Source organism: Parastagonospora nodorum (assembly GCF_000146915.1).
Source record: "Parastagonospora nodorum SN15 chromosome Unknown scaffold_35, whole genome shotgun sequence".
Lineage (NCBI taxonomy): Eukaryota > Fungi > Ascomycota > Dothideomycetes > Pleosporales > Phaeosphaeriaceae > Parastagonospora > Parastagonospora nodorum.
The window spans coordinates 11,974-39,437 of NW_001884583.1; the positions used below are offsets into that span (position 1 = coordinate 11,974).

Here is a 27,464-nt window from a genome sequence, read left to right on the forward strand (position 1 = left end):
TTCTACTACGCAATTTATTCTTATTCCTACTATCGTTATTCTAGGACTATACTCAGCACTATATGCTGCTCCTATCTAGCTCTACAAGGCCTCTTATTCTTCTTCTTCTTCTTCTTCTCCTCTCTGCTATCTCTACATCCCCTTTGTTTCTGTATTTGTTCTAGTAGGGAAAATTTTCGGCATTACGACGCGAATTTCGGTATTTCGTCGGTGGTGCTCATCTGCAGTAAGATCACCATTCGATACCACACACGGACCGTTTCTAAATATATTAATTCGTTCTCTTCTCCGCTCTCCTTGCCTCCCAAAACTCAATTCCATCCCACTTTGAGCCGTCGTCAAATTCAACAATGCAGGTGCGCAAAAACCAGCAAGTAGCTTTTGCTGCGCTTGCATCTCTCTTTACATTTGCATCCAGCTCGCCAACCCATCCACTCTCGCCTCGCGATGCGGCTGTCTTATCCAGCAACCATGCTCTGTCACTCCTAGCGCGTGGTATACCTGTAGTAGGATCCAAGGTTCCCCTCAAACTGCATTCTAATCATGTTGCTGGTACACAACTCGCAAAACGCCAGGGTGGCGCACCATTTCGTACAATCGCGGCCGGAGCGAACTATGCGATTGACGTGATCATCGGTACAGAGACGCTTCAGCTTTTGTTTGACACTGGAAGCAGCAGTTTTTGGGTACCAGAGGCCGATTTTGTGTGTGTAGACAAGGTTGGCAAGCAACAGTGAGTCTAAATGCCCTACCTAACTCTTACGTGGTACTTTGAACCTGATCATGAACGTTCCTCATTATAGATCTCAGTCCACTTGTGGATTTCCAAAATATGGCCTCAAAAGCTTTTCCGGTGGCCAAATCCCGGACCAAAACTTTAACGTGACATATGGCGGGGGGGAATTCGCGACTGGTAACGTGGGTCTCGAATCCGTCGGCCTCGGAGGTGTGACCGTCAAGAATCAGAAGATGTCGCTTGTCAACAGGACCCATTGGGTGAGCGCAGGCAATCTGACTAGTGGGCTTATTGGTACGTAAAGCATGTTGTCTGCTTTTGGACACCGTAGTCGGCGAGCATCCCGGATGGCAGTTTGTGTCGCTTGGTTATGCTTTTTGCTTGGGTGTTTGTTGACGATAGTGACTAGGCTGGGGACTCGGTGCCACCACCGCCATCTACGAGGGCGTGGATCCGTCCCAAGACGGCGGAAAAAAGGCCATATTTGTCAAACCATGGCTGGAAACCGCCTTCGAACAAGGCTTGGTCGCAAAACCCATATTCTCGGTTGTCCTAGGCAAGAGGGGTAAAACCGATCCGGACCTATCAGCCGTTGGATTTCTTACGATAGGAGGCGCGCCATCGTCATCGTCGTTGCCGCTCACGGGTGTATACGCTACCACGCCAATCCTTAAGGAGACATTCGATCATTTTCAACTAGAGAATGAGTATGTTCATTATGTTGTTCGACCTGACGGATTCACTGTCAATGGAGAATTTGTTGCCTGGGCACCAGGTACCTCCGTCGGCACCCATTACGGCGACAGTCAAGAAAGATTCACGATCGTAGACACCGGTACCGCACTCTCCAGACTCCCGAAGGCCCTTGTAGACACAATCGCCGCAGCCTTCAGCCCTCCAGCTTTCTTCAGCCAAGATAACGGGCAATGGGAGGTTTCGTGCAATGCTACGACACCTTATGTCGCTATTCGCATTAATGGGACTGACCTTCCCTTTGCCTTATCAGATGTTCTGGTCGACGGCACTTTTGGCGTAGTAGACTCGCAGAAGCAGATCTGTGTAATGGGCTTCCAAGAACCGCCAACTCCGCCCTGGGGTGGCGAGCTGCCGTATATCCTCGGAGCCAACTTTCTGAGAAATGTACTGGCGATCCACGACATTGGGAACAAAGCAATGACGTTTGGTGCGCTAAAGTGGGAATGATCATGAATCAATTGCAGCGCTTATAGCACACACAAGAATACACATCGATATATAGCACCTTGAAACCAAATTCTCCTCTGCATTTGTTATTGACTATCAATAATTATTCCATGACGCCCCCAAAACCGGTACAAACTGTGCTCTCATCTTCGTGATAGCGGGATTCAATCGTTGCATAGTGGTCAAAGAGACACTTAGAAACTCTCGGAACCGGAACATTCTGCGTGATTGTTCGGGTGATCGTGGTTTCTCATGGCATTGGCAACTACTACTTCGTGATCAAAGTGGCCGTAGAAACCCTCAACACCGTGGTTATGGACCCTTCGGCACTTCCTGGATGGTCGTCTTGATGATTGTGGTCTCCCTCTCTAGTAGCGTGGATGTCTTGGGAAATCGTAGATATCCTTCCTCTGCTGCGTCACCGTTGTCATGATTGTAGGTCTCCTCCATGGCCCCCGGTCAGTTGATTTCCCTGGGCTCCGGGCTAATGTTTCTAGGGGCTGGCCGTCCGAGGTCCCACCGCCTGAACACCAGGACCCGTGATGGTTCGAGCCATTATTCATACGGCTCTAGAGTCTCTTGCCATTATAAATCGAGTGCCTACAACAGTTCGCGTTGCCAATCTGATGGTCCTGTGTAATGGTGGAGGATATAGTTGGCAGCGGCTGTCGATAGCCACATCTGTCAAAGGTTTATACTTCTTTAGCTCTCATTGTCATCGTCGTCTTCAGAAGAGGTGTATCCAAGGCCGAGAGACAAAGCACTGGTCGAGTCTGCATCGCGAGGTGTAGTAGCGCTTTTGCTAGTAGCAACACGTAAATCTACGGCTACGTTTGTGGACGGTGCTATCTCATGGTTTGCCACGAGCGTATGGTCGGGTTTTATGCTTTCCTCTGGGTTAGAGCTTGTCTTCCTCAGCTTCACACCCTTCAAGAGTCCATTCTCTGGACCCTTCTTCCTTTTGCGCCCGGCAGCAGCCCATTGTACTTGTTCTTGAGGAACATCCGGATTATCGGCCTCCAAAGCTGTTGTTGTTTCTTCTTCTTGCTGCCTACGAAATGCTTCGAGTTTTTCCTGAGTCTCCCTTTTCACTTTAGCCTCCTCCTTCCTTCTTTTTTCCTCGATGGAGTCCAGGTAATCGGCTTCTTCGTCGTTCAGACTCACGTGGAGTTTGTACCGAGCTCTCTCCTCAAATTCGGCCTGCTTCTTATCCTTGTTCTCTTGAAGTACTTCAAATAGACTTTTTCCATCGTGCTGCGCTGTCAGATCTGCTTTTGCTTTGCGAGCAGCCTCGAGCTCGGCTTGGGCTCGTCGCCATTCATCGTCTCGCTCTGTCGGATTGTCTACAGTTCCGCCACTCACAAAGCCTGATGACATTGCGACTCATGCGGCTTAAGACAAAGGGAAGTGGACTGATAGACTGGATGATACGTCGGGTCGTTGTGGTTGGAAATTATGTTGGGAAGAGTGGAGCCGACACGCCACTTGCCGGCTCTTCTCCGAAGTTTATCCTGTCGGTACCTAATCCTCACGTCGGGAGCCTTCCAAGTAGTTGTTAAAGGCTGAGTGAGGCGGCACACGCAATTATGCAGATCAGTTCACGCAAGTTGCCCATATTTCCGAGTACGCCTGTTCTGCGAATTCTGCTATTGGGGACAATTGCGGACCGTTGGGCGGCTTAGAGACGGGCAAAAGGGCAGCTGTTCCGACTGCTCCATTTGACTTAGTGAGTGTGGCCGACAGACCCACCTCGTTGGAAATGCGGCCTGTGTGAAAGAGGATTGGTGGAAAGCTCGCGACTGAGATCACCCGGTGGTATCAAGGTACTGTTGTTGCCCCGCGGTGGGTTAGATGCGAGGGCCTCTGACGTAGCATTATTGCATAACAATACGCTTTTCAAAAACATTTCCATAGTTTAAAGTGTAAGTTCACTCTTTGTTTTTACAATTTAAATTCTGATAAACGACTATCAACCTCCAGCAAATATGACACCAAAAAATTGGACACAGGAGAGCTTCACAGTACGTCCGACCTGCAGCGCAACTGCTTCGCATCGCATCGGTATCAGAATTGTACCGGCGTGGTAGAATCGTTCTGAGAAGACTAGCAATGCACCAACAGAAAGACAGCTTGCAGCATGTGGGAGCATGAAGCTGACTGTGATTAGCTCAACACCGGTGCAAAGATTCCAGCGATCGGTCTTGGAACATGGCAATCAAAGCCAGGTGAGGTTCGTGAAGCTGTGAAGGCTGCAATCCAGGCTGGCTACCGTCATATCGATACAGCTCTTGCGTATGGCAATGAGAAGGAGGTCGGCGAGGGTATCAAGGATTCTGGCATTCCTCGCGAGCAGATTTGGATCACCACCAAGCTTGACAACCCATGGCACAAGCGCGTGGAAGAGGGCATAAACAGCTCTCTGGAGTCTCTAGGTGTAGATTACGTTGATCTGTACCTGATGGTGAGTCTGCGAAGCATATATCTAGATGAGAAACTCATTGCTGACACATGTGCACAGCACTGGCCATCTTCCACTGATCCCGAGGACCTCAAGAAACACTTGCCCGACTGGGACTTCCTCGACACCTGGGCTGAGCTCCAGAAGCTCCCCGAATCTGGTCGTGTCAAGAACATTGGCGTCTCCAACTTTGCTGTCAAGAATCTTGAGAAGCTGTTTGCAGATTCGCGCTTCAAAACCACACCTGCAGTCAACCAGATCGAGCTTCACCCGAACAACCCTTCGTAAGACAGCATGTCCCGCTGTAGATACATGGATTGACTAACCCATCCCAGCCCTAAGCTCCTTGACTACTGCAAGCAGAAGGGCATTCACGCCACCGCCTACTCTTGTCTCGGCTCGACCGACTCCCCCTTGTACAAGAACGAGAAGCTCAAGAAGCTTGCTGAAAACAAGGGTAAATCAGTCCAGCAGGTCCTTCTTATGTGGGGGCTGCAGAGAGGTAGCTCAGTCATCCCCAAGTCGGTTACTGCTTCACGAATTCAGGGCAACTTCCAGCTCGACGGCTGGGAGTTGACAGCCGAAGAGATGAAGGAAATTGATTCGCTACCCGAGCGCTTCAAGGTCTGCGGCGACTCATGGCTGCCGATCAAGGTCTTCTTTGGTGATGACGAGTAGGCATTCTCCTACTTCTAGCTTGAATGGGGTAGCACGTAGTAACCCGAAATTAAAATTGTAACCTGACATGAACAACCACCGATGTTCAAATTGACTGCACGCTTTCATTCTCCACGCCCTGTTGTGCGCATTCCACTTCGAACGTTCTAAGGTTAGCTTCCAAGGTTCAAATAGCTCGGATGTGTGACGGTCAGGTGATAGCGCGTCGGCGCTAAGACCGCGCCGCGTGGCGGGCTAGCAACCTTCGCCACCCTTCAGAATAGAAAGCGCGCGCACTTACGCGTTCTGCCATACAACCCACACCCCTCTTGTCCACACATTAGACATTCATCATGAGCGCCGAGGAAGAGCAATATGACGACAGCACAATGGGCGCACCTGGCGCACCAACACCGGTCTCGGCGCTGGAGGTACGCATGGAGCGAGGTAGAACAGGTGCCTGGACATACACTGACCATGGTTCAGGGCGTCAATGGGTTGACAGCTCGCGACATCAAATTAGTCGTGGAAGGCGGCTACAATACTGTTGAGTCGATTGCCTATACGTGAGTGTGGAACCATTCTGGAGAGTGCTGCCGCTCACACATTGCAGGCCACGAAAAGCGCTGGAGCAGATCAAGGGAATATCAGAGCAGAAAGCGTCCAAGTTACTTGCTGAAGGTGCGCTGCTCGTAATTCTATTCGGTCAAGTTACTAAAGATGCCAGCGTCCAAACTTGTGCCGATGGGCTTCACGACCGCGACGGAGATGCACCAACGGCGAAGCGAACTCATCTCTATCACCACAGGCTCAAAACAACTGGACACTCTGCTCGCAGGAGGTATTGAGACAGGCTCGATCACTGAGATATTCGGCGAGTTCAGAACTGGCAAGAGCCAGATCTGTCACACCCTGGCCGTAACATGCCAGTTGCCTTTCGATATGGGTGGCGGCGAGGGCAAATGTCTATACATTGATACCGAGGGCACCTTTCGACCGGTCCGCTGTCTTGCTGTCGCTAATCGTTTTGGACTGTCTGGTGAAGAGGTCCTTGACAACGTCGCTTACGCGCGCGCATACAACTCGGACCATCAGCTGGAGCTTCTCAACCAAGCTGCGCAGATGATGACTGAGACTCGCTTCTCACTTCTCATTGTAGACTCGGCCACTTCGTTGTACCGCACTGACTTCGCAGGTCGTGGTGAACTGTCGAGTCGACAAACTCATTTGGCCAAGTTCATGCGTACACTGCAGCGCCTCGCGGATGAGTTCGGTATCGCAGTCGTCATCACCAACCAGGTCGTAGCGCAAGTCGATGGTGGACCAAGTGCCATGTTCAATCCGGACCCAAAGAAACCCATCGGCGGTAACATCATTGCACATGCCAGTACGACTCGCCTGAGCTTGAGGAAGGGTAGGGGCGAGACGCGAGTATGCAAGATCTACGACAGCCCGTGCCTGCCGGAGAGTGATTGTCTATTTGCAATCAATGAAGACGGCATCGGCGACCCGAAGGAGAAGGACCTAGAGGAGAGGAACAACAGGTAAGGGCTTGATGCTGTATCCCGCGCGCAGTGTTAGTGTATTATAGCGGGATTTGCATTGTATGGAGTTGTGGTTGCTGCAGGCTGGTGTTGGGCTGGATATTGACGCAAATACATGACCGCTGCCTTGATAGTAATATGACCATTGCCAAGGAGACCTCCTCCAAAGTGAACCCTGAAGGGGATCAGAATACGTTTATCTACTACTACGTATGCAGTTGGAGCTCATCGCCTGCCTGGTCCGTGCACTTACTAGCTGCACCTGTCGCGACTGCTGTTTTTGTGAGGGCCACTTGCGCGACAACAACAGCCACCCTCCACCACCCCGCTGATACCTCACACGAACTGCCCTCCTCTGAGCTTGCGCATGCGAGTAGGATGGCCAAGAATGGAGGTTCATGCCTCTATCGAGAGGCGCGACTGAACATCGAGCCCGCGTTCCCTGGATCGACAATTGTGTTTACGCTGCCCGCAAGCTCCCTCACGACGTTCGGTTCTCGCACCGCAGCGAAGCGCACTGTGCCCCCCGAGCGCTACGCAGACCAGGACGAAGACGCATATACAAGACGGCATCTGGCCACAGATGGGTCAATCTACTTCCGGCAACACCATGCATACCCGCGCAGCTTGCTTTGGCGCGTCTTGGATAACAGAAGGGCCATCGAGCTGCAGTCGGTCGACCTAGACCACAATGCCGGTGATCGGTTCGAGGCAAACCTCACCCTTGTGCTCCAATTCCCATCACCGATCCGGCCATTTTGTATAGCCCTTGCAGAGTCCGCTGATCGTGACGCCCTCATCATCTTTGGCATCACCACCGCAAACGACCTATACGTCCTGACCATACCTCGCGACTTCTTCGTCAATCCTGCAGCCTCGGAGCAGGATATAGAAGGGTGGTGCAAGAGGTCAGAGCCTACGTTATTCAGCGGGCGCATCCCGTACAGACTTGTTGCAGTCAATGTTGACGAACTGCTTGTGGCCCTCGACGACGGCGCAATATGTCGCATACACTGGGACAAAGACACCAAGGCGTGGGACGGCTCACGATATCAGCATAGCAATTGGTCGGTCCGCGGACTTTTGTCCTGGAAAGCACAGCCTACAGTTCGTTTCGAGGGTGCAGATCTCGCAATATCAGCCGCCGCCGCAGTGACGATGTCTCCAGACAGGCAACACATACTCTCGGTCTGCTTAGATCACACCATACGAGCTTGGAATGTGGTATCGGGCAAATTAGGCGCACACATGGACCTTTTGGGGCAAACTGATCGCGCACTGGAAAAAAGTGGCAGCTCTTACTTCATCGGACCCTCTCAGTCAACTTTAATGGCAGTTATCCCAGGTCCACCAGACGGACCTGCTAGTGGGCTGGGTGGCGCACAGTACTTCCTCTTGACGTACTCACCTAAGCAACATCAGTTCAAATTGTGGGGAGTTAGGGACGCAGACGATGCACAGCATGGCCTGTACGATGTCTGTGAAGATGCTGAGCTTATTCCACCAATTGACGAGCTCATGGACACAACAGTGTGGACCTTGGAGGAATTTCATATCGTCCCCGGACCAGCTGGATGGAGGGGAACGGAGCTCTGGATCCGTGCAAGGTCCGGCCCAAGTAGCCGCATCTACTCACTGAAGTTTGACCCTAGCGATGATGCCGACACGCTGACCGCGTCATGGAAGAATGACTGGGAATCGGTCGATGCTGGACTCTTGACACTCGATAGTCTTAAGAGTAACCCAGCCAACCCCAGCGAACAAGGTCTCGATATTGCACTTGGCGAAGTAGACATATTTCAGCAGTGGCTGGACTTTCTCCTCTATCCCGGCCGATTCAGCATTGCTACATTAGAGACCGCTTTACTCATACTTAGGCGGGACCTTGATCGGATACAGACTACGAAGACAGCCAAAGGTAGTCTGAAGGAGCGCATATGCAGCACTATTACAGCTCTCGCCAGTCATACGCAAGGTGGCAACAAAGATCTGAATCGTTTTGAAGAGGCCGTTGCACAACAGTGGCAAGCCTTCTACGGGCTTGTAAAGGACTTGCACAAGCGGAGGGGCGAATCTCTATCTCTTGCGTACGACCAGCAAACCGGCACTCCATGGTTGTTGCTGAGTGATCATCTCTCCGCGATTCGAAGCTGCAGTGATGCCGAAATATCTGCGCTCAACGCCGTAGCCCTGGCGTCGTCGCATCAGACCAGCACTCCTCTTCGCAAAGCTTTGAGCAGAAGCGAGACGCGCGATGTACTGCGATTACTCAACGCTGCATCTTCTTTCCGAAGGAGATTGCCATTATATGTCCAGCAAGAGCTGCAGCGCCAGATTGAGATGGATCTCCTTCAGAGCCGGTCACTTACAGTCATCGACCGCATGGAACTTGTCGAGAGTCATAGCGAGCTGATACAGCACGTTTCAGATGAAGATTTATCGCTGCTTGTCGAGGAACTTGGCACTGAAGTGAAGGACATAACAACCGAGACCTTCCTCCGAGCTATCCAAACCCTGGGCTACAAGGACCAAGGAAGAGTAAATACGCGAAAACAAATTACGCGCTTCGGACTCAAAGCTCTTCTTCAAGTCTCACAAGATACATTGGAGACAGACCACAACATCTTGCTAGACCTTCTCGTGCTCGTGCTGGTCATGTTTTTTGAGCTGGAAGGGGAGACACCAGAAGATTTTGATGCTTCAGAAGTGTTCATGGAACTTCTTATACAATACAAAGACTGCATGACTGTCTCGTGGTTGGCCAGTACGGTGTGGGCACACCAAACCGCTACCGGACCTGCCTCAGAAACTCTCAATCGCACACTCAGCGAGACGCTGAAGATCAGCAAGAAGCTCCCTCTGACACAAACTGTTCTTGAGGGTATCTATGGCGAGCGCGCTTTTGACGTACCCTTGCATAACGAAGCGAAGACAAATTTGCTCACGCAATGGAGTAGAGGATGGCTAACATCGGTCTTCAAGGACGGAAACTACGATTCTGTCGTTGAGGATACGATGGGTATTCTCCTGTTCCAGAAGGAGTATGGTCTAGCGATGGACTTTTCGAAATTTTTGCCTGAAGGCAACTGGGCCACGTATCTAAAAGGTCGGTTATATATCGCCCAAGGCGAGAATCAACAAGCTGCCATTTGCTTCCGCAAGGCTGCATACCACCTTGGTAAGTGGGACCAAATAAAGTCTTGGAGTTCTTCCTGACTAACCCCAACAGCTCTAGGACATTTTAGCGTTGAAGATACGGACTCAGTTGGCCTAGTGCTAGAAGCAGAACGCAACTCTTTCTCTGAAGGCCTGGCAAGCTACTATAGTCATGTTGTCGGTCTCTTTGAGCAGGTGAAAGCATACTCTTATGTTGCTGACTTTGCTCGTCTTGGTCTGAGGTCGTTGACCGGCCAGGAAGAACAGGAGCTGAAGACTGACCTCTTGCAACGGCTGTTCACAGCTTCCATCCAGACATTAAGATACGACGACGCTTACTTGTCGATGTCGCGGCACAGTGATGCAGCCTTGTAGGTTCATGTGTTCGTGTATAGCGATTCGGTCTCACTAACGCATGCGCAGAAAACACTCGTCTCTGCAGACACTCATCACCTCCATGGTCTCGCAGCAGCAAGCAATGCAATTACTCAAGTTTCCATTCGTAGGTCTGGCCGACGAAGTCGACGACACGCTGTCGTCACTCTGCCAGAAGACCCTCAACCTGACTTCTGGGCCACCTTACCATCAAATCCTTTACTCGTTCCGCATAGCGCGTAACAACTTCCGCGGCGCTGCATCCATTATGCACGAACGCCTGCAGCGTCTCAAGACAACGTCGTCTAAGCATCGAGATCCCGCGGACGACTCACTGGCACAGTGCTACCTAATGATAATCAACACGCTGTCGTCCGTGGGCAAGGAGGACGCATATATTCTCGCAGATCAAAGAGTGGAAGGCGCAGGACCGCCGCAGTGGGGTATTGGGCAAGGCAAGAAGCTTCTCAAGAGACAAATCGTGACATTGGACAGCCTGAGGAAGGAATATCAGGCTGAATTGGACCGCGTTGCTGCGATTGAGAGCGGACAATTTCCATTTGTGGAGGCAGCAGAAGAAATGGATGTACTGTAAATATATTGGTTCAGGCATGGTTCAGCAAGGCGTTCAAGGTTGGACGCACAGCACCGCATCTCTCAAGGAATGGGCGCAATCAAGAGTCGGTATACTATGCTTTAATGACAAGACGCTTGACCAGGGTCGGTTGTACATGGAATATGCATGTGTAATCTCTCCACTTCGCGAAACGGACACGCTAGGACTAGCGCGAACGATGAGTGGGGCGACCGTGATGCCCGTGTTGTTGCCAGTTGAAAGAGACGTGAGACGACCAGACAAGTTCCGCTTGCCAGCGATTCGGACTCTGCCCCCAGCACCAGCACTCTGCGCCTGTGTACCCGTGCCAACTGTTTGCTATCTCACATGTAGCCATTTCCTGCGTCACGCGGGACCATTGCCATGGTGCGCACACTCGACGCTTTGTCGTTCATCGTCGCTTGCTGACAATCCACCCAGAACTCCAAATCGCTGCGCCGCCTCGCCGCCGACCACGGCTCCCTGCACACGGCTGCACTCCCGCCGAACTATCTCTTTGCGCCGTCCTACGACTCCTCGGAACTGACCTCTCTCGACATTCTCCTCGCCGGGCCCGTCGGCACTCCCTATCAGAATGGCGTCTGGCGCTTGCACCTCGACATCCCGCCTACCTACCCGACTGCTCCCCCGACAGCGCAATTTCGCACGCGACTATGGCATCCCAACATCGATGAAGCCACAGGTGCTGTCTGCGTCGAGACTCTGAAGCGCGATTGGAGTAGTGCATTGAAGCTGAGAGATGTCCTGGTCACCATCAGTTGCCTGTTGATTCAGCCAAATCCAGCAAGTGCACTCAATGAAGCGGCAGGAAAGCTCGCGAGTGAGGACTGGGATGGTTTCTGCAGGCGCGCGAAGCTGATGACGGAGATCCACGCTGCCGTGCCTAGCAACATTGCTGCGGAAGTGAGAGAAGCGCAGATGCGAGGTGACGATGCACCTCTGGAAGCAGGACCAGTCCAGACGGAGCCAAAATTTCAAGGAGCCAAGGGCAAGGAGCGCATCAGAGCCACTCCAACGACATCCAAGGTGCCGCAACCCGTGACCGAGGACGAAGAGAACACCCGACGAAGGGATGACACACAAGAGCTGGAGAGCGATCCCGAGAGCGACTGGATTCCTGGACCAGACAACACGGCTAAGCGTGCAACAGCTCAGGCCAGCAATGTCTTTGGCATCAAGGGCCTTGATGATGGCATGCTCAATACGCCTTCAAAAAGAATATATGCAACAACCACGGCAAGTCCAGGGCCAGAAACTCGCAATGATTCGCACCCGTTCATCGATGTCCTCTCCAAGCGCACCATACACACTTCCCAGTCCTTTGATCTACGACTCCCCACATCTGCTATCCCTGCACCTATTCAACCCGCATCGACCAACACACCCGAACTTCTCAAATTTTCGCACCAAAATCCCTTCTCGGCCATACAACTGAACAATCAGACACATCCTTTGATCCGCGAGCTGTCTTACACCTGGGATGACTCGGAAGTCTTGCATGACACGGGTTTGATACATGACGGCACGAGCAAGCTCGAGGTCAAGAAGAGGCTGGCGGGCCAAGACTTCGAGGCCAAGAAGTGTTGGGAGATGAAGAGATTCAAAAAAGCTGGCTGTGATTTGAGTAGGTATAACAGAGGGGATTTCGGGCCCAGGATTGGCATGGGGAGACTTTGATGGAATTTGTGTGTTTGCAATGTCTGTTTTCGAGGCGTCGTATGGTGGCGATGGATACCCCCAGCTGTGACCTGACTATATAGCTGTATGTGATTCGCTACGCGAATACATAGATACGACTGTATAGCTCAGCGCTCTGTTCAGAATCAAAATAATTCCTTGTTTAATATGGAGCTTCTTCATCTCGCCTAATACAAAGCATCTTTACATGTCTTCTAGGACGACGAGACAGGAAATATAGTAAGGCTGGATGATCAGGCTCGCCAAATCACGCCTGCAATCCAGATTCGGAGCAGCAGCCCGATCATCGCACGAGGGCTGACGTCTGCAGGAGAAAGTATAGAAATATGCGACGCAAGTCGATTCCGAGCTATGTTGACAGTCTAATTTGGCATACTATCTTGGCGATCAGCTAGCGGGGTGAGCCGCTCCTTCCGTGATCCCCTTCGCTAAACATCATGTGCAATTGGATCGCTTCCGACCTCCAGGTGCACATCACTCGGCCACAACATCAACTCAAGCTCTAATTTAGGCCCCGAGATACTTTTCCATACGCGAAACAGACACAAACACCTTTTTCCATACGCGAAACATACACAAACACCTAGGGGGAGCTATTACGCTCGTGTTGGCACTGACTGTCTTGCTATACCCAGGAGAGGTCTTCGTAAGCACCAGACCGCGGGGTCGCCGGTGCTTCACACCTTGCCACTTAACCTGCAGGCTGATGCGGAGTTATGTAGCTCTCTCGATGCTGCCGCTTAGTTGATCTGGTTGACACAGGCAGGACCCACAGTACAGTGCCGCCAGCCAGGAATGGTCGATCTGTCGATCCTGCATATAAAGCGTCGACCCGCTTCTGGCGTGGTGAACTGCCTATCCTTGCGCCGCTTCTCGATTGGAACACTCGACCCACTTTGTCTGCATGAGAGGTACGTGCGTGCCATGGGAATATGCCCTCGTTCGACCTACTAAGTCGTCACAAGCGAGAGCAACTACACCATAGGTACACCGTGCTTCCTAGGATATAGGGATCGTCAATGCCTGCGCTTCAGCAAGGCACACCTACACTCGAATTGGTCGAATACGCAATCTAGTAGCTTGCATGGTCTGCGGTCTCGCAGGCTGAAAGATCTGTTGGTCTCGCAAGCTGAAAGATCTGTGGGTCTCACAAGCTGATCAATCCATGCGGCTCGCTACTGCAATAACATCGCCGACCAGATGAGGAGGGGGTTCTGCATATGCATAGTTCGTCTTCGTAAACGATGTCCCTCCTTAGCGATCTACTATCTCGACTGTGGGAGATCGGAGAGGGCGATGTCGTCTTGAAGCTACACTCGCATTGGACAGCCTAAGGCATAAGCCATCAGCGTATATACGTCTTCTTCTAGATTTAGGATAATATCGCAGCTTGATCCGGGAACTCTGTTATCTTGCATTGACACCCCTGTTGACCAGTTGTTAACCAAAATCCTATAAGTACGGGCAACTGCTTACCACCTTAAGCCTAAAGACTCTTGTCACGAACCCTCTTCTATTCAATTCTGACACTACAAGCATGACAGATAATTCGTCTATCGCAAACCATATCACGCCAGAGAAGCTCACGCTGATGAAGATCAAGGCTGGTGGCTTCGAGCGCGAATTCTTGTCTGAACCATCAACCCCAACCCAGATTCCTCCATCTCTCGATTTTCCTCCCTTGCTGGGACACCAACATTCATCTTCAAGCAACATGAACTCGTCCCTTACGCGTCGCTCCAGCCGACAAGTCAGTTCGGCGTCTCGTCGCTCCAACTCGTTCCTCCAGTCTCATCGCAATAAGATGTCTTCTGAACTTACGCAAGTCGTCCTCAGCTCTTTAAGTAAGCCCTTGGTAACATACGTGTAGCTCCCAAGCAGAGGGCAAGTTCTTTGCTTTGATGGACCTCATGTCAACCGCGTCGCGTGAAGCTTCTTCACTTAAAGACTCATGGGCTCGCATCACCTCTGAGCGTGAAGCTTTGGCTCGCGAGCGTGAAGATCTCATGATTCAAGTAGATGAGGTGACCGAGACGCTCGAGCGATCACAGAGCGAGTACCATCACCACGGACACGAATTGGTTGAGAGAAAGAGGCAAGTCGAGAAACTTCTTCTCGAGCTTTCCGCGGCTTTTACTGCGGTATCCGAACAGAAGAAGAAGGTTGTCGACCGAGACCACGATCTGGAAAGTACACGTGCTGAGCTCACCGAGCTTCGGACAAGAGTGTCACGGTCTGGCAGTGATTATAGCAGGATCAGTGTTGAACTCCAGGCTCTTACAGCCAAACTCAAGGTCGCTGAAGACGATCGGAATCAGGCAAGCCATGACTCTGAAAGGCATCGTGGTGATCTGCGTATGCTGTTGCGCGAGCATACCGACCTCAAGAGCAAGTCCGCTGAGACCACTGTTAAATTGGAGACCTCTCGTAAAGAGATCTTATCTCTTACAGACCGAATCAAGATGTGGGAACTGGAGAGGGACGAGCATCTCCACGAGAAGGACCGTCTTCAAGAAGAGCTCAAACGGGCCATAGTTAGGGCTGAGGAAGTCTCTCGCGACCTGATCGAGTTGACTGAACGCCATGACCGAACTCAGCGCGAACACACCAAAGTCAAGGAAAACCTACGCATCATTGAGACTGAGCGTGATGACCAAGCTCTTACTATCGAAAATCTGCGCCGCGAGGTCAAGGCCAAGTCAATCGGCTGGGAGGAGGCTGATTCACGTCACGCTGAAGTCAACCTCAAGTATGAACATATCAAGAGAGAGGTTATTGCCACCAAAGAAAAGCTCCGGGAGTTTGAACTAGAGCACACCGAACTCCGCAACTCCATCGAGGGATCTCGCGAAGAGCTCCGTCTAACTATCATCGAGCGCGACCAACTCAAGGAAGATGTTCAAGATGAACGCAGGAAGGTTGCAGATGGTCACCGACGGGTCAGCGCCCTCGAAGAGACGTTAAAAAGAGCGGAGCTGACTGCCACCGAAGCCAGATCAGAAATCCACACTCTCAGTAAGGACTAAACCTCTATCATACGTGACACTGTCGCTGACATCGTTGCAGCGGAACGCAATAAGGTCCTTGTTCGCGAGGGCGAAGACGGCCGTACCAAACATGGTCACTTCACGCGCGAGATCAGCGACCTCAAGGACAAGCTTGTCATTTTCCAAGCGGAGATCCGTACCTTGACTGAAGCTCGTGACCGCGCTTACAAAGACCTGAACGACTGGAAACATAAGTATGAGGAAGTCACCGAGACCATCACTGAATATCATGACAACAGTGGGGAGCTCGAGTTCGAAATTGAGAGTTTGCGCACATTGTTGCGTGAGGCGCGTGAGCAGAAGGAGCGTGCCATTTCTGCTCGACACGCCGCTGATCGGGAGAGAGACGAATATGTTACCAAGTATGAGGAGAAGTGTAGAGAGATGGAGAGGTTCGAAGAAAGCGCATCCAGCCATTATCATTCACATGGTCGCAGCGGAGGGGAAGGCAAGTCTTTCACGAGGACAGTGTCAACAGCTGGTACGACGGTGCATCATAGTGGCAAGCATGGCCACAGTTCGACAGAGGGAGGGGGCATGTTTTCTTCCCCTTGATTCACTCTCTCCTCTGTGCTTGCAGCAAAACATGAAAAATACGGCGTTGGGAATACGTATAGTAAACACACTCGTTCAACGCACATGCGAGGGCTTGAAATGATGAGAGACATGGAACATTCAATTTATCTCATCATGTTGTTCCTTGTTGATTGTTCAGTAAGCCATCTGACCAGATCCACGGGTACCTAAATTGAAGTGTATGCCCTCGGACTAAACAAACACTCGAAGTCTTGCCTCCAGAGCATCAATGCACCCTCACTATAGTTTGTTGAAGTAGGTATGTGTATCTTCATGACCGTCTAACAGGACACATGGGAACATAGAGGTTGTCACTCTAAGCCTTGGATTCGTCCATGCCATAGCTATCATAAGGAAAGTCTTCCAAGCTCTTCAACAATCTTGCCCACCCATCGTCAATCTCACCCGGCATGCCAACACTCCGCTTACCCTGAGCCACCTCGACTTCCGTCTTCTGCAATTGTTGCTCCTCGTCATCCTTGTGCTCACCAGTCAAGCCCGCAAGCACAGCCGGTTCTCTACCCTTGTACTCGACCAGCAACTCTGGATGCGGACACCACACGACCTGCATGCCGGCTCTCCGGCCTGACTCAACACCAGGTACACTATCCTCAAACACTAGACACTCTTCGGGCTGTATTGGTGGCTGGCCCTGGGCCTCAAGCGTCTTGTTGAGGGTCGACAGTGCGAGGAGGTAAATTTCCGGCGCGGGCTTGCCACGGCCAGCAGGTATGCGTGGGTCATCGCCGAGCACCTGATGTTCTGGTGCAAAATACTTGAACAGGTCGTTCAGATGTGCGCTTTTCAGCTTGAAGTTGGCGGCATGACTGCTCGTCGCCAAAGCCATGTGTACGCCGCGCTTTTTTAGACCCGCGAGGAGCTCCATGACGCCTGGGAGTGGCTTGGTACTGGGGAAAAGCTTTGTTTGCAGCTCTCTCTGCTGTACCATGAACTCGTCGCGCGAGATGGGGAGTTGTGCCCACTGGTGGAAGATCTGGCCCGCTTGTGGCCCGGGACGGCCTTGCAGTTGTGCTTTGATAGACCATGGAATTGGAGGCTTGCCATAACGCTCAAGTATGGTGTTTGTGGAGATTGTGTACAGGTCTTCCGAGTCGATCAAGAGGCCGTCCATGTCGAAAAGCGCGGCGCGAATGCGGGGCGGCGGGGTATTGCTTTGACGCGTTAGTATGCATGCATACACTGTGGCACAGAGGGAGCACGAGCATACTTGGAGGAAGCCATATTCTAGTGTGAGCAATACCCGATATGTCTGTCTCCTGCTGGTGGGGGTCGCAATTGATGCTCACAGAATGTCAAGTTGAAGCGCATTGAACTGTCAATTGCTACCCCACGTAACTTAGGCCATCACTAGCTGTCCTTAGCGCCGGTACCTGATGCCACAACCGACGTCACCCCAGAAAGTTATCTGTTGGCCGACAGTTGGGTGCACCCAAAACTACGCAATCGGCGAAGCGGCTCCGGCACCCTGCCCGTGTGTGTCACTCACAATGCCATCGCTGCCATCAGAAGAAGCTACCCAAGCCTCGCCAGCCCCGCCAGCCCCGCCAGCCCCGCCAGACATCTTCCCACCAGACGAAGAATCGCAGCTCCTTTCCGAATCCAATACGGAAAAGGCCTCTGCCAACAGAGCCTTCACCACCGGCGAGTACAATGGTGCCATACAAAGCTACGAAAAAGCCCTTGCAGTCTGCCCTGCCTATCTCGAGTACGACATCGCAGTCCTGCGCTCCAACATTGCAGCATGCCACTTGAAGCTCCAAGAATGGAAGCAAGCCGTCGAATCCGCTACACAGGCACTGGAAGCATTAGATAGACTGGATCCACCACCAGCAAAAGACAGCGCAGACAAGGCAGAAGGCAACCCTAGCAGTGGTGGTGGTGGTGTTGGTGGTGGTGTTGTGGGCGAAATCGACGACAGCACAGAAGTCGTGCTCGATGCACTCGCGAGGACTGGTCACAGCATAAACGACGTCCACAAGCTGCGTACAAAAGCTCTGCTGAGGCGCGCAAAAGCACGACATGAAGTGGGTGGCTGGGCATCGTTACAAGGATCGCTGGAAGACTATCAAGCACTAGCAAAGCCGCCGAACCAGCTGTCGAGCTTGCATATGAAGGCTGTGATAGCTGCGCTGCGGAAACTGCCTACCGAGCTGGACGAGGCGAAGACGGCTGAGATGGCGGAAATGATGGGCAAGCTAAAGCAGTTGGGGAATGGCATACTGAAGCCGTTTGGCCTGAGTACGGAGAACTTCCAGTTTACAAAAGACGAGAGCAGTGGCGGTTACAGCATGAATTTCAATCAAAATGCGGGCAAGTGAAGCCTTCTCTTGACATTGCAAAGCGTTGTCTTGATGCACGCTTACACAATCTGCTCCAGATACCCGTGCAAGTATGCCTGTGTACTTTTGAGTCTCGTGTTCACGTCAAAGTGTATCATTGAACTCATGAATGTTTTTCACATATCGTCGTCACCTACATCAGCGTGCCAGTGCGCCGAGAGCTTTTCAGGTGGCCTTGTTCGGATGCCGCTCAAGAATCGGAACTCCTGACCAAGCACCGACGCCTAGAATGCCAGAACGCTGGACACTAAAATTCCTCGCCCCAAGACCCGAATGCTCGTTGTCCGTGCATGTCACGTCCATCTAAGCCACCTCCTCAATCTTGGGCTTGTCGCCTGACGCAGATGCCTCGGTGGTGGGTGTCTTGTCCTTGCTGTCCTCATCGTTCTCGAGCTCAGGCATGTCGTCGTCGTCATCGCTATCCTCTCCTTCCATACCGGGCATGCCACCCATACCGGGCATGCCTCCCATATACCACACCATGCCTCCCATGCTGCTCATCATGTCGGCCATTCCACCCATGCCGCCTGCTCCACCAGCTCCCGCCGAGCTTGCTGAAGTCGATGCCCACCGAAACCACCATCGGCGCCGCCGCCAGCACCACCCATGGGGTTCATCTGGTTCATGTCCTCCTCATGGTGCCTCGTCCTGCTCATCCTCATCGACCCACTTTGCGTTTGTTAGTTGCATGGTTCCCAGGAAAAGAATTTGTGCTGTTTGAGACTCACCTTGTCGAAGTCGGTCTTCAGGTAGTGGACCTTCTTGCTGTCCTTGAGCAGGCGGGGCCAGTACTCTTCCTTGAGCTCCTTCTTGCGCAGTACTAGAGAGACATCGCGACCACTGTGGCTGATCTTGGACTCCTTGGGGTCAATCTCGGCGTAGAAGTCGATGTCGATGGCATATGTGACCTTCTTCGACGTTGACGGGCCCTTGAAACTCAGCGATGTCTCCTTGAGGTCGAGCTTCAGTTCTGATTCTGGGACATCGGCTGCGACGATGGTGAGGTAGACGTAGTTCTTCTCCGGGTCGCTGCTGGACGAGCGCTGCGCCCAGGTGACTGCCTGCCGTTAGCGATAGCTCGTTTGCACGTCGGGGTGGTGTTTGGGCGGAGTTGCTGTGGACAGAGCTTTCGCGGAAGGTTGGGTGGGTAGAGGAGGTCGGCTGCAGGAGCTCGAACGTGGGCAAGGCTGAAGCTTACCTTCTGGAACAACGGTTGACATTGCGAGGAGGGGTATCTGGTTTGGACTTCACAATCGTAGGGGGCTTCGAGTGTGGGGTGTGAGAGAATGGACAAGAGGCTGTTTGTGTCTGTGACCGGGTCGTGTTTGAGTCTCTGGCGAAGTAGGGTGCAGGCAGAAGAAATGCGGTCGTGTGGAGGGACTAGCGTAGAAAGCAATGGAAGCTCCACAGAATCTCGAGCTCCAATGTTCCGAGGTGGCGATGGTTTGTTTACTGCTGACTGGGCCGGGGATGCGATGCGACGGGCAGATTGGCTCTCAACGCAGTGCTAGACCGTCTCGGACCGCATTGCAGTCGTGGCCGTGGCCGTGGCCGAGCAATCGCCTTGTGAAGGGGATGGGATGGTGGGCTGCGGCTGCGGCTGCTCTTGCTGCCCCGCGAAACGTCACCAGCATGGCCCATGCTCCGCCATCTCCAAGGCACCGTCACCACCACCATCACCACCACGACCGCCAACTCGGCGGCCCTTCACATGCACCGGCTGCTGACGTAATCCTGGTGCGCACCCTCTGCCGTTGATCCGTCTCTACAGACGGCGCATGCGTCTATCGGATACCCAGCGACAGAAGAAGACGTAGAAACGCTGCGTGCGACCGTCCACCAGCTGGCTCACCATGGAGACGATCCGCGGTCTCCTGTGGAAGCCCACCCCAGAGGAGCAGGTACACGGCAGCCTCCCCCGAGTGCCTCCCCGAGTGCCTCCCCGAGTGCCTCCCCGAGTGCCTCCTCACAATTCTAACACGTCCACAGAAGCGCAAATGCAACGCCCTCGTGCGCCAGAACGTGCGCAAACTCGACCGCGACATCCAACAGCTCAAAGCCACCGAGCAAAAAACTAAAACACTCATCCAGCAGTCTTCAAAACGCGCCCAGCGAAACCCTTCCATGGCCAAGCAAGCCAACCAGGACGTCCGTATATTCGCGCGTGAACTGATCCGCGTCCGGAAACAGAACGGCAGACTTATGACCTCCAAAGCGCAGCTGCAGTCCGTCCAGATGCAGGTCAACGAGGCCTTCTCCGTCCGCAAAATCGAGGGAAGCATCAAGGCGAGCACAGGAATCATGAAGGATGTCAGAGTAGCTGTGGTACGCTTACCCGAGCTGACGGGCACCATGCGCGAATTGAGCTCTGAGCTCATGCGCGCGGGCATCATTGAGGAAATGGTGGATGACACGCTCATGGACAATGAGATGCTCGAAGGCGAAGCCGAGGAGGCAGACGAGGAGGTGGACAAGGTACTGAGCGAGGTACTCAAGGACAGGTTGCCGCCTAGCAAGGCCAAGGAGGACGAGTTGCCGGCACCGCCGCAGGCCGAAGAGGAAGAAGAAGAGGATCAAGCCGAGATGCTCGCTCAAATGCGGGGAAGGTTAGAGGCTTTGAAGAGTTGAACAGATCGAAGACGGTGGCATGCTTCCGTTGGTTAAACACATGGTGACATGGCGTTGCACCCAACCCAAGACTTGACCTTGCAGCATTCGACGTCATTTTCACACATGATGCCAATATAGCACCCTAGCATTTTGAATCGTTCATGTTGAAACAACAAACTTCTTATCTCCTATCAACCTTGTCAATATTGTGCAACCGTATGCACCGTCGCAACACCTCTTGGTATAAATCACTCCAGTCCAAAATCCTTTTCTCGTACTCAATCGTGATAAGCCCGAGGCCCCCGCTATGTGCAGCACTCAGTCACCCCGGATAATTTTGCCAACATACTTCAACTCCCACTCGCGCGGATCCTCGCCAACAAAGCGGGCATTGGCCTTTTCGTCTAGCACCTGAATCGTCACTGCGATACCATCGTACCAGTCCTTGACCTTTTCATCGGCGTCGTCCGCCCACACTACCAACATGCCGTCCGTGTTGCGCGGGGTTGGCTTGGGTGGAACTCCACGCATCTTCAAAAGCATGTTTAGAATATCGCTGAACCGCTCTCCTTGCTGTGAGTAGACGGCCGGAGTCTTGTCCAGAGGCCACCTTGGGTGACGGGCTGGGGCTTGGGGGGTGTCGTGAGGGACAGTTGGCCCAGCTTGCAAGGCTGTAGCAAGGTCATCCTCAGTAGATGTTTCTTGCTGTGCATTCTCACTAGTGGTGTCTGTGCTAGACGGTTGCGTCTGCCAGGTCTGGAACAGCCAGCACATGCGTTCAACGCAGGCGAGTAGGATGACAGCGACCAGAAAAGTTTCAAACGGGTTCGCTTGTTGGCGCTGAAGCAAACGGCGCTCAAGGTCATTCATGACGACTCGAGCCAAACAGGCGGCGCGCTTTTCCGTGGCACCCATGAGTTGCATCTTGATGATGTTGTACGAGGACGGATGATTAAGTGCTGTAATGGAAGTGCGTGCAGGATCTTCAATGTCTGTCTCAGACATTGTTGGCGAGGTTGCCATTGGTGCAAGAGATGGGTTGGAGAAAAACTGCCACTCAAGGGTCCGTGATGTGAGTATACGAGTGAAGTTCCAGAGCTCCAGTACTTTGGGCAGTAACAGATCTTGGTTCGATGTCAAGCTCAAAGCCGTCTGTATGGTAGTCTTCATGAAAGCCGAGTCCTCGATATCAAAGAAGGGTCGGAACCCATCTTCTTGATATACAAGTCGAGTTTGCCGCTAATGTCATCATCGGTGTCGATGAGCTCGAGATCGGGTGAATTCATGGCCGCAAATATGGCAGGGTCGATCTCCGTGTTCTGAGCTGATGAGGACTGCTGGCACTTCAAAGGAGTGAAGGTGGCGTAGTGTCCAGACCCAGGATGGTGGGTAGCCTCGATGCGGCCAGGTGTTTGGTTCAACCGTATCAGCCCTCGTGCTTGATAGACGGCATGATGAGCCAATGTGGTATGCAAGCCAGCAGTGTAGAGACCGAACTCCTCTGCGATCCGTGTTCGGATGCATGGCTGTTTCCAAAGGCGTGCACTTTCGACGTTTTGGCACGTGTTGCATGGGTTCCCTTCTGAGCAAGGCTTCTTGAGCATGCGACAACGAATGCATGCACCTCGCTTTCGTACCTCTTGCACTTCCTTGCGCCTCGTATCGGAAAAGCGACCGCGCACCTTGGGCTTTGTCACCTTCTGGTTGACACTAAAGTCTGTGGTAAAGTGTGTCTGCGGATTCGGATTCATTGCAATTGGACGGGGATGGGCCATTGTCTTATTGAGCTGGTCATCCTTGGTGTGGTCTTGTAAGAGCGGGTCTAGTGAGCTCGGCTGCAGATTTGGCCATTGCCCTCGACTTTGGCTCTGGAAGAACTTATCAGACAAACCATTCATGCCATTGCCTGTCAGACCGAGCTCCGACTCCATGTGCATACCGTTGGCCAGGGGCATGAGATCGTTTGCTGCCGACGCTGCCATGACCAGAGAGGGAACCATCTGGTTCATGGACCCCGAGCTCGAGAGCGGCATGTGGCCCATGTGGGGTGACGTCGTGGGCGAGTGGTGCAGCGGACCATTGAACTGGTACATGGTCGACATGGTAGGTGCATTTGACATATCCATAGCTTGCGACATGGATCCCAGGTCAGCAGCGTCGGAGCGGTCGTCTATCAGGAACTCGTCCAGTAGCCCTGCATGGTTGATATGGTTATTGTTATTGTTCTGGGCTGGCTGCTTGTCCGGCATGCGCTGTCCAGAAAGATCGAGATGCTGCCTCGAGACCTCAGCGAGTGTCTCGAGCGCCGAGAGCTGCTTTGAGGGCGCAAACGGCAGATTCATCTTGGGGCCGCCTTGCACGTGAGCCGGAGCGTTTGCGGTGCTCGTTTGCGCCATATTGTCGGGGAGGGGCAGCTCATGGAATTGCAGCAGCGCACGCTGGCGGTCGCGGAGGGGCAGGGCCGGACATTTCTTCACGAGGTGGTTCGTGAGGCTATCGATGCGGCCCTTGGGGAACTGCTTCCATGTCAGTCGTCTTCGCTCTTCACTTGCATCCTCACTTTCACCGTAATACTTTTCGCGATGCGGGGTCACACACACCTTTTCGCCGCACGACTTGCACGTGTGCTGGTAGCGATTGCTGGCATCTTCGAGCTTGGGGCCGCGTTCAAAGTATTCGAGGATCAATTGGTTGGGTCTGCGACCCATGACAGGCCCAAGGATTCAAGCAGCTTCTTTCTCCAAAGTTGAAGTGACGCTTCGGTTTTTGTCAGGCAGATTAGGCGGTAAAGCTTGCGGTGAGGAACAGCTCCGAGTGCACGTGCCAATCATTATCCCGGTCGGCTACCAAGGACAATGCTGCTGCAGCTCGGCTGTCCCTGCATTTGTTACTACCCAGCCTCATGGACCTACTCACTCAAAATGCCGGGCTTGTAGCGCCGACTGGCGTAGCTGTGCTTGTGGCATATGTCACGCTCTGCAGAGGATTTCGCTTTCTGCGAAGGGACATGAAGCATGCCCATTATCCCTATGAGACCCGCGAGGAGTTCAAGAACATGACCGCTGAGCATGCTTACGAAATTGTCCAATACGTACAGGGTCTCGAATTCCCCTTTATAGCCACAAAAGCACTGGCTTTTGCACTGTTCAGGTCAGTCCTTGTTCGACATGCGTTTACAGTTTACAGTCACTCTGACCTTTTGGGCGTAGAACCTACGGCATTCCGTCCATCTCCAAGCTCCTCTGCGAAACGCAACAGTTAGGAAAAGTAGAATACGCTGGTCGACGCTATGCCGATACAGCGATTCTGATCACCGAGTTTCTGGGCCATTCTCCGACTTCAGAGCGTCACAACTCAGCCATCGCTCGCATGAACTACTTGCACGGCCGATATCAGAAAGCTGGCAAGATCAGTAATGATGACATGCTATTCACGCTATCGTTGTTCGTCACCGAGGTTGAGAGATGGGCACGACTTTATGAGTGGCGACAACTTTCCCTTATGGAAATCTGTGCAACGTATGTCCTACGCAGCTTCAGAGACTAAACTGTTACACTGATGGAGGAGAAAATTGACTAACGAACGAAAAGTGGAACATATTGGAAATGCATTGGGGATGCCATGGGCATTGACTTCTCTTCCCTTAGACACGGACCGGATTCTTTCCGAGACGGGCTGGAATTCTTCGAAGATATCAAACAATGGGCTGAAGACTACGAAATTCAGTACATGGTCCCGAATAAGTGGAACCATCAACTCGCCGAGGAGACATCAGCTATCCTCTTAACAGACGTTCCTAAGCCTATGAAGCCGATGGCAAAGAACTTCGTTAAAGTGCTCATGGACGACAGGCTCAGGAAGTCTATGATGTACGATGATCCGCCACCGGTATACGCATACATCATCCAGACCATTTTCGCCGTTCGAAAATTTGTAACGATATGGCTGATGCCACCGAGGCCGTATGCACTGCGCTATGACCCGGTATCACCCAAGCCCGACCCGAATACTGGTCGCTACCACATGTCCGACTACGATGGTCAGCCATGGTATGTTCTATCAAATTTCCCTATTATGGGTGTCCACTGATCGTACAGTAGGTACGTTAAGTCAACCTTCTTCACGCGCAACTCCCCTACAGCCTGGTTGCGCTGGATTATTGGTGGACCACACCCCGGTGATGGAAAGCAGTACAAGTCTGAAGGCTACAAAATCTTCGAGCTTGGCCCAACCAAGCTCGAAAATCACGGGATTGCAGAGTGCGAGTCTACGAGAGATAGGCTAATGAGCAGTGATCGGGGTGGATGTCCATTTGCATTTGCCAAGTGAACATAGCCGTCTATGATTCTTGGTCGACTACATGCTCATCGCAGAACATGAAGAATACTTGTATGGTATAACGACTCAAAATGTTGTTCACGTACGTATGTAGCCACGACAGCGAACAATGAATGACGTCAGTGTGACCACCAGACATGTGCCCACATTGAAGTACAACCACTTTCCTTCAATTCAATCACATCCAGACCTACGACTATTCATGACTTACGCAAAAACATGACATTCAAGTCAAAGTCTCCAGCAACAAACCCTAACATTACACCAGATCCATCTCAAGATGGCTCTACCATTCGCAAAGCCTTCATCCTTGAAGCAGCCGCAAATCTCTTCACGATACCGTTGATCACAAACACTCGATTCGTCTTATCTTTCCTCCTATTGCGTCCCTCTCATATCAACCCCACTTCAGTTCTCTTTGCACGTCTGTTCGGTGGCTTGGTTGTTGGTGGCTTGACATCCGCCCTCCTAGCCGGCGCCACGAATACGCGAAATGGAATTGAGAGCCGGCGACCTACGTACCTCCTATTGGGGCTTGGAGAAGCGTGCCTCCTACCGATTTTGGCGATGGAAGCGAGCAAGGGAGGAAGTGTGGATGCGGCGCTAAGTGTAAAAACTGCGCTTGTATGTATGGGCATGTTGGCACCGCCGCTCGTTTGGAGGTTGTATGTGTTGTTCTTGAGACCGGACTTGCTAGGCAAGTACGTGGAAACTAAGGACGATGGAAAGAGTGCAACAAAGTGTAGGTGTTGTTCGTGTATTAGTGCATCGTAGTGCTGACAAGGATAGATGGCCTGATCCCGAATGAAAGTGGAGACTGAGACAGGTAGACGGGACAATCAATGCATTATTCTTCCTTACTCAATAAGGACCGGGTGGCGCCCAACATAACTTTTGGCGTTTACCGGCCCACCAAGATGCAACCACCGTGAACGCCGCGCTCAAATGCAACATGTTCTGACATCCTTCTCGCGACATGAAGACCTCTCAGTCTGCGAAACCACCCCACTCGACTTCACCGTCGCTTATCTCCGATGTGTCGTCTTCCTTCTCCACCTCGATGCCTCTCCAAGACTGTAACGTCTCGTCACTGAGGCATTCTTTTGCTGCATCACGCAGAACCTTCAGCACCGCCTCTTTCTTGATCTTCTCGATTGGTTGAATCAGTAGCTCGAGCGCCTCGCTTCCTGGATCCTTCTCCCACTTCGGTGCACTGACTTTGCCCAACTCATCTACCCATATATCGAGCATGTGGTACCGCAGGCCATTGGGGATCTTCATATCTTTTGGATTTAACGGTGTTTCCTCGACGATCTCGTTCCATTGTCCGACAATGTCCTTCTTCCATTTCTGGCGAGACAGATACTCAAAAGACGCGTTGAGATAGCGACGAATCAGGTAGAGATATTTGTCCAGTCTCAGGGCTTCAATGTGGGACCACTCGCGGGATATGGTGAGCCAAAAAGCGCGGAGAAAAGGTAGGACCACAGGCGTGCGCAAATGTGCCACGAGGGAGGCAAGGTCGCGCGACAGGGCTTGTTGGAGGGCGGGTTTGTCTTGCATCCAGAGGCCTGACGCAGATGATTAGTTGAACTTCTGGCCTTGCTACTGTGTAGGCATGACATACAATAGAACAAGCCTTTCCATAATTTCAACAGGTCCAGCTCTGCGATTTGCGCTTGCGCGCCGAGATAAGTTCGCAGTGATTCGAGTGCTTGGTCGCGCACTTCCTTGTCTGTCGCAAAGGTTAGTCTTCCATCTGCGGGGTCACAAATTTGAACAGGACCATACCGCTTGATGTGAGATGCCTTATGAACGGGTTATTTTGCGCGTCGGAGGCCATGGTGAACGGCGTTCGTTTTCCTGGCTATCTTGCGGAGAGCTTGATCTTCGTCGCGGGAAACTTTTCTGGCTGGCTTTGTTATCGATAACAGCCACTAGCGCGGTACTAACGTTTTCAGCGTAATCCGAATAAGCTCACATCTAACTTATAACGCAGTTTATAGTTACTTTTATAACCTTAAACTTAATAAAGCGCAAAGTACTTAATACTTATAGTGCTCTTAGAAAGAATACTTAGCATTGTTACG

The 27,464-nt window shown here is 52.3% G+C and overlaps 14 protein-coding genes across 14 annotated transcripts; 9 read left to right on the forward strand and 5 right to left on the reverse strand.

The window, feature by feature from the left end:
* Nucleotides 1-350: 350 nt before the first annotated feature.
* On the forward strand, nt 351-1,939 carry SNOG_14957 (hypothetical protein; the record flags this gene model as incomplete). Its single annotated transcript, XM_001805072.1, has 3 exons — nt 351-733; nt 804-1,030; nt 1,146-1,939. 3 exons carry the CDS (start codon nt 351-353, stop codon nt 1,937-1,939), a joined length of 1,404 nt encoding a protein of 467 aa, XP_001805124.1.
* Nucleotides 1,940-2,641: 702 nt separating this feature from the next.
* SNOG_14958 (hypothetical protein) lies at nt 2,642-3,316 on the reverse strand (the record flags this gene model as incomplete). Its single annotated transcript, XM_001805073.1, has 1 exon — nt 2,642-3,316. The coding sequence occupies one exon, from the start codon at nt 3,314-3,316 to the stop codon at nt 2,642-2,644; it is 675 nt and encodes a 224-aa protein (XP_001805125.1).
* A 608-nt stretch (nt 3,317-3,924) lies between these two features.
* SNOG_14959 (hypothetical protein) lies at nt 3,925-5,150 on the forward strand (the record flags this gene model as incomplete). The annotated part of the gene is made up of 4 exons (XM_001805074.1): nt 3,925-3,960; nt 4,107-4,400; nt 4,458-4,681; nt 4,733-5,150. The coding sequence occupies 4 exons, from the start codon at nt 3,925-3,927 to the stop codon at nt 5,073-5,075; spliced, it is 897 nt and encodes a 298-aa protein (XP_001805126.1). The 3' UTR covers nt 5,076-5,150.
* A 257-nt stretch (nt 5,151-5,407) lies between these two features.
* Nucleotides 5,408-10,724, forward strand: SNOG_14961 (hypothetical protein; the record flags this gene model as incomplete). Its single annotated transcript, XM_001805075.1, has 7 exons — nt 5,408-5,485; nt 5,511-5,620; nt 5,668-5,735; nt 5,782-6,598; nt 6,733-9,776; nt 9,864-10,125; nt 10,178-10,724. 7 exons carry the CDS (start codon nt 5,408-5,410, stop codon nt 10,722-10,724), a joined length of 4,926 nt encoding a protein of 1,641 aa, XP_001805127.1.
* Nucleotides 10,725-11,108: 384 nt separating this feature from the next.
* SNOG_14962 (hypothetical protein) lies at nt 11,109-12,590 on the forward strand (the record flags this gene model as incomplete). The annotated part of the gene is made up of 2 exons (XM_001805076.1): nt 11,109-11,134; nt 11,162-12,590. The coding sequence occupies 2 exons, from the start codon at nt 11,109-11,111 to the stop codon at nt 12,420-12,422; spliced, it is 1,287 nt and encodes a 428-aa protein (XP_001805128.1). The 3' UTR covers nt 12,423-12,590.
* A 1,390-nt stretch (nt 12,591-13,980) lies between these two features.
* SNOG_14963 (hypothetical protein) lies at nt 13,981-16,045 on the forward strand (the record flags this gene model as incomplete). Its single annotated transcript, XM_001805077.1, has 3 exons — nt 13,981-14,287; nt 14,325-15,458; nt 15,483-16,045. The coding sequence occupies 3 exons, from the start codon at nt 13,981-13,983 to the stop codon at nt 16,043-16,045; spliced, it is 2,004 nt and encodes a 667-aa protein (XP_001805129.1).
* Nucleotides 16,046-16,382: 337 nt separating this feature from the next.
* SNOG_14964 (hypothetical protein) lies at nt 16,383-17,198 on the reverse strand (the record flags this gene model as incomplete). The annotated part of the gene is made up of 1 exon (XM_001805078.1): nt 16,383-17,198. One exon carries the CDS (start codon nt 17,196-17,198, stop codon nt 16,383-16,385), a length of 816 nt encoding a protein of 271 aa, XP_001805130.1.
* A 376-nt stretch (nt 17,199-17,574) lies between these two features.
* On the forward strand, nt 17,575-18,405 carry SNOG_14965 (hypothetical protein; the record flags this gene model as incomplete). Its single annotated transcript, XM_001805079.1, has 1 exon — nt 17,575-18,405. One exon carries the CDS (start codon nt 17,575-17,577, stop codon nt 18,403-18,405), a length of 831 nt encoding a protein of 276 aa, XP_001805131.1.
* A 110-nt stretch (nt 18,406-18,515) lies between these two features.
* On the reverse strand, nt 18,516-19,731 carry SNOG_14967 (hypothetical protein). The gene is made up of 3 exons (XM_001805080.1): nt 19,625-19,731; nt 19,155-19,483; nt 18,516-19,095 (listed from the first exon to the last, which is right to left on the reverse strand). The coding sequence occupies exons 1-3, from the start codon at nt 19,644-19,646 to the stop codon at nt 19,060-19,062; spliced, it is 387 nt and encodes a 128-aa protein (XP_001805132.1). The 5' UTR covers nt 19,647-19,731; the 3' UTR covers nt 18,516-19,059.
* A 548-nt stretch (nt 19,732-20,279) lies between these two features.
* Nucleotides 20,280-21,054, forward strand: SNOG_14968 (hypothetical protein; the record flags this gene model as incomplete). The annotated part of the gene is made up of 2 exons (XM_001805081.1): nt 20,280-20,327; nt 20,416-21,054. 2 exons carry the CDS (start codon nt 20,280-20,282, stop codon nt 21,052-21,054), a joined length of 687 nt encoding a protein of 228 aa, XP_001805133.1.
* A 300-nt stretch (nt 21,055-21,354) lies between these two features.
* On the reverse strand, nt 21,355-23,744 carry SNOG_14970 (hypothetical protein; the record flags this gene model as incomplete). The annotated part of the gene is made up of 2 exons (XM_001805082.1): nt 21,355-22,247; nt 22,274-23,744. 2 exons carry the CDS (start codon nt 23,742-23,744, stop codon nt 21,355-21,357), a joined length of 2,364 nt encoding a protein of 787 aa, XP_001805134.1.
* A 190-nt stretch (nt 23,745-23,934) lies between these two features.
* Nucleotides 23,935-25,504, forward strand: SNOG_14971 (hypothetical protein). Its single transcript, XM_001805083.1, has 4 exons — nt 23,935-24,186; nt 24,246-24,554; nt 24,627-25,085; nt 25,137-25,504. The coding sequence occupies exons 1-4, from the start codon at nt 23,939-23,941 to the stop codon at nt 25,363-25,365; spliced, it is 1,245 nt and encodes a 414-aa protein (XP_001805135.1). The 5' UTR covers nt 23,935-23,938; the 3' UTR covers nt 25,366-25,504.
* An 89-nt stretch (nt 25,505-25,593) lies between these two features.
* On the forward strand, nt 25,594-26,195 carry SNOG_14972 (hypothetical protein; the record flags this gene model as incomplete). The annotated part of the gene is made up of 2 exons (XM_001805084.1): nt 25,594-26,116; nt 26,164-26,195. 2 exons carry the CDS (start codon nt 25,594-25,596, stop codon nt 26,193-26,195), a joined length of 555 nt encoding a protein of 184 aa, XP_001805136.1.
* Nucleotides 26,196-26,361: 166 nt separating this feature from the next.
* Nucleotides 26,362-27,217, reverse strand: SNOG_14973 (hypothetical protein; the record flags this gene model as incomplete). Its single annotated transcript, XM_001805085.1, has 3 exons — nt 26,362-26,945; nt 27,002-27,109; nt 27,166-27,217. 3 exons carry the CDS (start codon nt 27,215-27,217, stop codon nt 26,362-26,364), a joined length of 744 nt encoding a protein of 247 aa, XP_001805137.1.
* Between the last annotated feature and the right edge of the window lie 247 nt (nt 27,218-27,464).

Excerpts from the sequence above, each read along its gene's own strand:
- SNOG_14967 (XM_001805080.1), bottom strand. The coding sequence starts at position 19,646 with ATGTCAACCGTTGTTCCAGAAG. Across the intron at positions 19,484-19,624 it reads GTCAACCGTTGTTCCAGAAG|TCACCTGGGCGCAGCGCTCG; the intron begins GTAAGCTTCAGC and ends AACGGCAGGCAG. Across the intron at positions 19,096-19,154 it reads TGAAGACCGACTTCGACAAG|TGGGTCGATGAGGATGAGCA; the intron begins GTGAGTCTCAAA and ends ACAAACGCAAAG.
- SNOG_14971 (XM_001805083.1), top strand. The coding sequence starts at position 23,939 with ATGGACCTACTCACTCAAAATGCCGGGCTTGTAGCGCCGACTGGCGTA. Across the intron at positions 24,187-24,245 it reads CTGGCTTTTGCACTGTTCAG|AACCTACGGCATTCCGTCCA; the intron begins GTCAGTCCTTGT and ends TTTTGGGCGTAG. Across the intron at positions 24,555-24,626 it reads CTTATGGAAATCTGTGCAAC|TGGAACATATTGGAAATGCA; the intron begins GTATGTCCTACG and ends ACGAACGAAAAG.